Below are 9237 nucleotides of genomic sequence, written 5' to 3' on the forward strand. Positions count from 1 at the left end.
AAAGATGTGTTTTTTTTTTCCACATGAGCATGTGATCACACATGTGAAATATTACCTTCCTCCATCATTCAAAATTAGAGATAGTAATAATAATTAATTCTTTGTTGAGTTTCGAACTAACTAGTGGTTTAAAATATATTGATAAAATGGTAAGCTTTAATTTCCTCATATTCATTACTTATATTAAAAAAATAACAAGCACCTTTCTATATTTCTATATTGATTGAATTCTTGGTCATCTCTACAATCAACCATTGAGCTAATTGAGCTAATGATTTGATTGATGTTTAACCAAGAATCTTAATCAACTCACTAAACAAAGTCATAAATAAAAAGAAAGTCATTTTCACACAACTTGTGACATTTAAGAATAGACAGAGAAAAAGATTTAAGTAGAAGTGAAATAAAAATATGAGCTATACTTGAGATATTATAAATGCGTTTGTCAGTGAAATATTTTTTTTCAAAAAATGGAACAAGAAACGGAAGAAGAAATAATTAAGTTGGTATTTGTTTCAAGTTTGTTTAGGGAATACATTTTTTGTCATCCGGAACTATTGTGCACATATTTATACACAATTAAAGTATGGCTAAATTGATTCAACTAATGTCAATTAAAAAAAAAAATAGAAGAGGAATGAAGAAACAAAAAAACACGAAAGAAAATAACCAAGAAAAAATAAGTTTGAAAGTATTTGAATATAGAGTTTAAATGGAAAAATGCAGCAAAAGTAAAAGTTTATTGGGTGGTGCTGCTCTTTATTTTAAGAAAAAACATAAGTTAGACGTGTACAGTGTTAGAATTTTTTTCCCCACCAGTATTAGGATCAATTCTCATATAGTTTTCACTTTTAGTTCTTTGATTATCGATAAATTTTAATTTTGAGTGTGACATCTGATTAAATTTTAATCTTTAATTAGTTAAAATATGTGTCTTTGATCCATTTTATGTAGAAAGTATGTTATATTTGAACTTTTTTTAAAATTATATTATCGTTAAATATAAAACATTAGTACAAATTTAACATAACAAAATGACTAATAAGTGGTGGAACGATGTAATTATAACAAACGTTTGGAATATTTACTAGTAAAGGGATAAAAATACAATTTCAATTTCAAGGTTCAAATATCCTAGATGATGTTTAAACATCTCCCCAAAAGTTTCAAATATTTCAAATACTTGCAGAGATATGTCAAATATATCTTCGGATGTTCAATTTTTATTCAAAATTTTAGGATTTTCAACTTTAGTGTCATTAAGTCAGTTTTCAATTTAAATGGACAATATTTTGAAGTCCGAACTAAGTAATTCAAACTTTAGGCTTGCATTTCAAAATTTGATGGTTGTGGTTCCAACTTTAGGTTATTGAAGAACTAATATGGAGAGCTAGAAAGAAATAACAATAATAATGAATAATTAGATACAGTTGTCTTACATTTGTTGACTAAAACAATCTGTACGTTCATGAAATTGTATCCTTTTACGTTTGAATTTTACAATTCAAATTTCAAAATTCAATGTCTTTTGAGTGTGGAATTCAAATGACACTGATGCAAGAATAAGGTTACGACACTTATATGATTTACAAACCATGCTTAATTGCGAGATGGAAATCATCATTGATTATGGATATTAAAAGAAGACGACGTAGAAGAATAGAAATGGGAAGCTGTAGAAAAAGCGAGAAGAAAACAAAACAAAACAAAACAAAAAATGAAGAAGAAAGAGGCATCACCCTTATTTAATTTCTGGCTAAGCTTTTAATAAAATCCTGGTTAAAACTTAACTAGTGAGCGCAAAAAAAAAAAAAAAAAATATACATGTGCACGTCGAAGAAAATGGACAGTTTTCCTCCAAATGGAGCGTCATCAATTGTTGCACTTCAAAATCGAACTTATGCGTGACGAGACATACTTTCTAAAAACACAAGACATAATTTTGAAGATATATAATGCAAAAATATAAACTTATGTCCCTTAAAAAAAAATATTTGACTTGAGGAGTAAAAATTAACATCACAAAATAGGGACATAAGTGCAAATTGAGTCCTCACCTACATTTTTTTTTTTTTTTTGTGTGGATTGTCCTTCAAATCATTGGTCTTTAATTTTTGTCTTTCGTCTAATATCATTAGGTTTGGGGTTTGAAAAAAATGAAAAAAAAAATTACAAGGCAGAGTTTCATAGCAAAGTTAAGCCTGTTCGGGCTAAAATTAAGCCTTAACGCAGAGTTTTACAAAATTCTAAGTGAGTGAAAAAAAAAGTAGAGTTTTACAAAATTCTAAGCCTTAACGCAGAGTTTTTTTTTTCTTTTAATGCAAACCTCTACCTTAAGGTAGAGCCCAATCGTGCCTTATGCCCGAAGGTAAAACATTGCGTTAACGTAGAGTTTGGCTTATGCCTTAAGGTCGAATTTCAAACTCTGTTTTGCGAATTTAAACTTTACTTTCAATTTTTTTAACTTTTGACTGAGCGGAGGTTCGAACCCCAAATCAAGAAATTTTGGCAAAAGTAAAAATTAAAGACCACCCCCCGAATAAGGAGAATCGTGCAACTTGTCCCCTCACCTATATAAGCTGTCCATAGGCCTAATGTTAAATGAATTCTACAAAGCCCAATACGTTTCCACCATTCCAAAATAGCTAAACAAGGAAGAAAGTCGCTCTGCCGCAACTCCAATAGCGTCACTGTCAATGGTGCTGGCGTTACTTCTTTGCTGCCACGTACACAAAATGCTTATTTTACTCATAAAATAAGACATTAAGGCCTCCTTTGTTTTTATAAATAATTGACGTCTGAACCTGAATAATTAAGCTGTTGTCTACAGATCTGAATAATTAAGACTGTTTGTTTTTTAACATCTAAATGTACAGAATGTATTTATTTAAACCTTGTACATATATTATTCAAATAAAAAGTAATTAAATATTAATATAATAAAATAAAATTATTATTTGATTAAAAAAATGAAACATTTATGTTCGTTAGTGATGGTGGAGATGCTTTTGTAGTGGTGGTGGTGACGAATGTTGGTGGTGGTGATAGTTGTGATGGTGGAGGTGGTCCGGTGACTTGCATGATGGCGGCAGTTGGTGATGATAGAGACTGTTAGTAGTGGTGGAATAGTGTGGGGTGGGTGGTAGGTGGAGAGTGAGTGGGTGGGGGGGGAGTGGTAGGGGATGGGGCAGTGGCTGTGAAGGCAGAGATGGCTAGTGGGTGTGATGGGTGGGGGTCAAGAGTGGGTTAGGATGGGGGTGCGTGGTGTACTTAAAAAAAAAACTATTAGCTACATTTTTTTAAACTTAATAACATTGTCATAATTTGTTAATTTCTCTGCCCAATTCATGTGATGTTTTTCGCTTCGCAAGATTCAAACAACATGAATTTTGATCAACATTTTAAAATGTATTTGTTTCACCAAATTGATATGATAAAAGTTACAACTTATTATACTTTTCAAATTTATAAATTTTAATATTAAAATATTGAGTTATTTTAATCCAAATTTAACCTCAAAGTTTAGTTAAATTCACTCTCAAAAAATGAAAAATATCACAAAAATTAAGAAAGATAGAGAGAGAGAGTACTGCTATATTTTGAAACTTAATAATTATCGCCATAATTTGTTATTAGGGGCATAAATAGCGCTATTTATGAAAATTTGCTCCATATATACATTTTTTTGTGCGGATTTCCCTTCAAAAGCACCGGTCGTTAATTTTTGCCCCTCCAATTGGTGGTCTTTAATTTTATCCTTCGCCTAATACCCTAAAGTTCTGGGTTCGAACCCCAACTCAGTAAAAAAAAAAAAAAAAAAAAAAAAAAAAAAAGGAATTAAGACGTAGCGTGACAAAATTTCGAATGCAAAACTCTGCTTGCAGGCCTAACCTTATCCCGAATAGGCCTAACTTTGCTACAAAATTCTATCTTCCAAATTTTATTTTTTGACAGAAATGAGCTCAAACCCTAAACCCGTGATATTAAAAGAAGAATGATAAATATTAAAGAACACCATTTTGAGGGACAAAAATTATAGACCACCCCTAGCAAAGGATAATCCTGCAAATTCCCGTGTATATATAAGCTTGGATGGGCCTAATTTTAAATGAATTCAAAGCCTCAGAAAGCCCAATACACTTCCACCTACTATCCAAAACTATCCGAACAAACGAGAACTTCCCCTCTGAGCCGCAACTCAACTCCAACAATGGCGTTGTCAATCGTGCCGGCGTTATCTTCTCCGCCGCCACGTACGGCGGCCACGTTAAACCGCTCCTCCGGTTCACCGTCACCTTCATACACTTACCGGTTTCAAACCGTTGCTTTTATGAGACCGTTATCTCGCCGGAGTAGTTCTCAAGTCGTTCGTATGGCGCCGGATGAAGAGAAGATGACTCGACGCTCTCCTCTCGATTTTCCTATCGTAAGCTTCGCAAAATCTCTTTTTTTTTTTTTTTAAACTTTAAATATCAGCTGTTAGATGAAGTAGCAGTGCTTTTTGTGCCATAATAACAGCTATAATTACCTTTAGATTGGTAAAACATACCGGAACTATCAGTTTAGGAAGGTAAAGGGAACCGAACAACGAATAGTTAAGGTGTGAAACTCGCGAAAAAGTGATAGTTTCAGCTGTTAGATGAAGTAGCAGTGCTTTTTGTGTCATAATAACAGCTATAATTACCTTTAGATTGGTAAAACAAACCGGAACTATCAGTTTAGGAAGGTAAAGGGAACAACGAATAGTTAAGGTGTGAAACTCGCGAAAAAGTGATAGTTTCAGCTGTTAGATGAAGTAGCAGTGCTTTTTGTGTCATAATAACAGCTATAATTGCCTTTAGATTGGTAAAACATACCGGAACTATCAGTTTAGGAAGGTAAAGGGAACAACGAATAGTTAAGGTGTGAAACTCGCGAAAAAGTGATAGTTTCAGCTGTTGCATGAAGTAGCAGTGCTTTTTGTGTCATAATAACAACTATAATTACCTTTAGATTGGTAAAACTTACCGGAACTATCAGTTTAGGAAGGTAAAGGGAACAACGAATAGTTAAGGTGTGAAACTCGCGAAAAAGTGATAGTTTCAGCTGTTAGATGAAGTAGCAGTGCTTTTTGTGTCATAATAACAGCTATAATTACCTTTAGATTGGTAAAACATACCGGAACTATCAGTTTAGGAAGATAAAGGGAACAACGAATAGTTAAGGTGTGAAACTCGCGAAAAAGTGATAGTTTCAGCTGTTAGATGAAGTAGCAGTGCTTTTTGTGTCATAATAACAGCTATAATTACCTTTAGATTGGTAAAACATACCGGAACTATCAGTTTAGGAAGGTAAAAGGAACGACGAATAGTTAAGGTGTGAAACTCGCGAAAAAGTGATAGTTTCAGCTGTTAGATGAAGTAGCTGGGCTTTTTGTTGCATAATTAAGCAGCTATTTTAAACTGCAGCTTATAGCCTAAATAGAAGTTAAAAGGATAACTTTTTTAATGTAGATATGATTTTTGGTTATTTATGTGTGAGTGATTGGTGCAATTTGGATGAATTAAATTGTGCTAATCCACTCAAAGTGACAAATTCTATTAGAAAATAGTTATTACTCAGAAAGTGCAATTTGCTTTGTGATAAAAGTAATTGGTTACTCATTTAGGTGTGAATGATTGTTCCTGTTTAGCTTCGAAAACTCATTCGTTCTGGTTATTTAACTTTAATTGCAGCTATGTTGTTCTATCAGCTATTCTGAACTGCAGCTTAGTATGTGCTAAGAGTGAAACCTATTATGTAGAAGTTAAAAAGAGATAATGGTCAATTTGTTCTTAGATCTCATCAAAAATGGTCAATTTGTTCTTAGTTTGTTCTTTTTTTGGTGTAAACAGAATTTGTGGGGGGATATAGGAGAATTGGTAGATTTAATTGGCAATGTATAAGTTTTAGCTTTTGAATAGGGGTACTGACTTTTGCTGTAAGTATGATTCTGTAAAGTTCTTAACATTTTTTAGGTGTTAAGTTATGGTTAATACAAATGGTTACCTTTGACTCAAAAAAAGAAGAAGAGAGAATGGTCAAAAACACTGAACTATCACTTTTCGCGAGTTTCATAATCAGTTGTTCCCTTTTCTGCCTGAACTCTTTGTGTATTAACACACACCTAAGTGATAGTTCAGATAAGAAAAGGAGTTGACCTGAACTCTTTGTGTATTAACACACACCTAAGTGATAGTTCAGATAAGAAAAGTTGACCTAATCAGCTTCGAGGTGTGTTTTAATACATAGATGGTGATAGTTCAGGTAGGAAAAGGGAACAGATGATACTTGGGGTTTGAAATCGCGAAAAGGTGATAGTTTAGGTGTGTTTTTTTACCATTATCTCAAGTTTAAAATATAACTAGATTAATGTAGATATGGTTTTTGGTTATTTAAATGTGAGTGCTTGTTTCTGTTTGGATGACTATGTATGAATGTCAATAGATAAGTTAACCACTCAAAATATGTCGAGATGACATGTTTATGTGGTTAACTTACCTACCTAACAGACGCTTGAAAACAAGCGCAAAAGTTTTTTCAAAATTTGAACCCAAAGTGTCTAATAGGAACATTTTATCATGTGTTTTGGTGCTCAATTCAAACAAGCCGTAGTTCGAGTGTCTGAATGAAATTTATTGACAAGTTTAAGGGGTTGTCTATGTATTAAGCCAAGTTTAAAAAATAACTTGTTTAATGTAGATATGATTTTTGGTTATTTATGTGTGAGTGATTGGTGCTAGTTGAATGAATATAATTGTGCTATCAACTCAAACTAACAAATCCTATGAGAGAATAGCAATTACTTGAAAGTGCAAGTTGATTTGTGATAAAGGTAAAACCTATGTTTAGGAGATAAAGCTAGTAAGTTTAATTTAGATACAGTTATTGGTTATTTAGGTGTGAATGATTTTTGCTGTTTGGATGAATTGAATTGTGCATTTACTCTCAAAATTATCAAGCTATCAATTTCGATTTTATATTGTAAAAAAGAGAATGGAATTTCCAAAATTGTACCCCAAATGTAGTAAAATTCACGCCAACCCAAACTCGCTATCCTTGTAAAAAAAGTTAGCCCCTTTGTTTGATTTGTCAGTTTTCAAGAGGAGAGGTTCTTATGCTCAGGCATGCTATTAATCCATTATTCGGCCTAGTCGAAACAAGCTGGAGAAAAGTGTTGGCCTACATAACCAAGTTCCAGTATGTGGAATGATATCCAATCTCCAATGAGTAAAGTTGGGGAGAGGTTACCTCTACCCTCTATCTTTCGATCCTTCCCTCTCAAAAAGAGCCCCTCATTGTCTTTGTTTAGCCTCCGATCTATTATATCTCCTTGAAATTTCCCTCTTAGACCACAAAGTGCTACCAAGAGAAGGACAATAACAAATAAAATATAAAAGATAAGACAGGAAGGAGGGCAGGGTAGCCACTAGCCCGTCAGGCTAGGGTTGCGGGAATGGGAGAGTAGTAGATGTATGTGTTGCAAATTTTCCTTATCTGCTTCCATAGCCTATTCAATTGATGCTCAATTTGTCAACCACTGCCCTTTGTGCAGCCCTTCCCATGCTTGCAGGCGACATCTCTCTCTCTCTCACACTCTCACACACACACGGATATTGCAACAACATGCAGAGCGCAAGCCCCCCCCCCCCCCCCCCCCCCACACACACACAAAAAAAAAAAAAAACCCACCCCAATTTTGTTGGCGCAATTAAGTGAGTGCAATGACATCTCTCCATTTATTCATGCATTTTTGCTAAACCTCCATAGCCATTTTATGAGGAGATATGAATTGATCAAAGTTACTCATACTCCTATGAAGAGGTGTATCATCTCTTCCGAGTAGCTAAACCTGATATGGACATATGGTTAGTAATTTGGTAACAGAGAGAGAAAGATGCAACACAATTTTGATCCCCCTTCATTTAGAGTTATTTTTTAGTAGCTTCTAAAAGCCCTTGGACATGTCTTTCTCATAATCTCGATGTCCTCATTAATACCTGTTTGCATCATGATACTGCGTAGAATTTGACCAATACTGCATTTTGCTTTCTAGAATAATGTCATAAAAAAAAAATGTCATTAAAGCTGCTAGGCATTTTGATGAAACATGTTTATTGGCAGGAATGGGAAAGGCCCAAGCCCGGACGAAGACCAGATATCTTTCCCCAATTCAGTCCCATGAAAACTCCCTTGCCTCCTCCTCTGCCGGGTGATCCTCCAGAAGAGGACGAGGAAGAAGAAGAAAAGAAAGAGGAAGAAGAAGAGGAAGATCCTGAGAAAGAAGAAGATCCAGATAATAAACCAGATGATGTGCCAATGTGATGATTTTATTCCAACAACGCAGCAGGGCAGACTCGCGTTTGCTATTGTTAGCTAAGTTGTGGCGGCTTATGTACATTGGCCCTAGGTCATGTTCTAGATAGAATTAATGGCACGAAGAGTTTTCGAATTTTTTTGTAATACAGTCTACTATCCAGACAATCAGTAGTGTGATGTAATCTTTTGTTTCAAGAAGACTAGTGTTTACTATTCTTAGCCTACTCGTTGCATCACATGTACATTGGCTCTATGCATATTGTACATTGAGTTGATGGCACAGAACTCTTAGAATACACCTCTTGTCAGCATCTTTCAGCAGAATAGGATCAACTGTTGGCACATCAACTGCCTAAGTCAGGTTGTAGTATTATTGAGTTATATTATTTTTCTTTTCGCGTTGACTCAAAAAGATCATTGGCAATAGTCTTATTTTTGTTTGAGTTGTCTCAATATTCAGCCTTCTAGCGGAGATTTTTTTCACAAATCATTAGTTTTTGAATACTGTTTAGTTTACGTAAAGTTAACTTTCTTTTTAACTGAACTTCAATTTTGTCAAAAACTGCTCTTTATATCTTGGATCCGCTTCCGTAATAAACAACTAGTTTTTCAACTCGACTCAATTATGCCTAACTAATTTAGGAGAGCCATTATGAGAGAAATGCAGCGTTCTAGTAGTGTGATTTGACTTGAAGAAACGGGAAAGTTGCATCCGTTTTACCAGCCACGAGTTAAAAATCATAAAATCAACAACTAATGGTTGTGTCAGGGTAGACTATAACCAAGTGCTGCTTGCAGATGGTACTTCCAATTTTTGTAAGAGGACCATTTAATAAAAAAGAAAACCAATGCGTCTAAACGTAAGTGTATTTACTAGACCTAATGTAAATAATTTGCAGT

The 9237-nt window shown here is 34.1% G+C and overlaps 1 protein-coding gene and 1 long non-coding RNA gene across 2 annotated transcripts; one reads left to right on the forward strand and one right to left on the reverse strand.

Annotated features, from left to right (window-relative positions):
• Window positions 1-4120: 4120 nt before the first annotated feature.
• On the forward strand, window positions 4121-8790 carry LOC132060062 (uncharacterized). Its single transcript, XM_059452921.1, has 2 exons — window positions 4121-4426; window positions 8143-8790. The coding sequence occupies exons 1-2, from the start codon at window positions 4211-4213 to the stop codon at window positions 8341-8343; spliced, it is 417 nt and encodes a 138-aa protein (XP_059308904.1). The 5' UTR covers window positions 4121-4210; the 3' UTR covers window positions 8344-8790.
• On the reverse strand, window positions 5672-6368 carry LOC132060063 (uncharacterized). The gene is made up of 3 exons (XR_009415878.1): window positions 6238-6368; window positions 6070-6179; window positions 5672-5812 (listed from the first exon to the last, which is right to left on the reverse strand). It is a non-coding gene; the product is annotated as an uncharacterized LOC132060063 (long non-coding RNA).
• Window positions 8791-9237: the final 447 nt, after the last annotated feature.

Source organism: Lycium ferocissimum, chromosome 6, assembly GCF_029784015.1.
Source record: "Lycium ferocissimum isolate CSIRO_LF1 chromosome 6, AGI_CSIRO_Lferr_CH_V1, whole genome shotgun sequence".
Classification (NCBI taxonomy): domain Eukaryota; kingdom Viridiplantae; phylum Streptophyta; class Magnoliopsida; order Solanales; family Solanaceae; genus Lycium; species Lycium ferocissimum.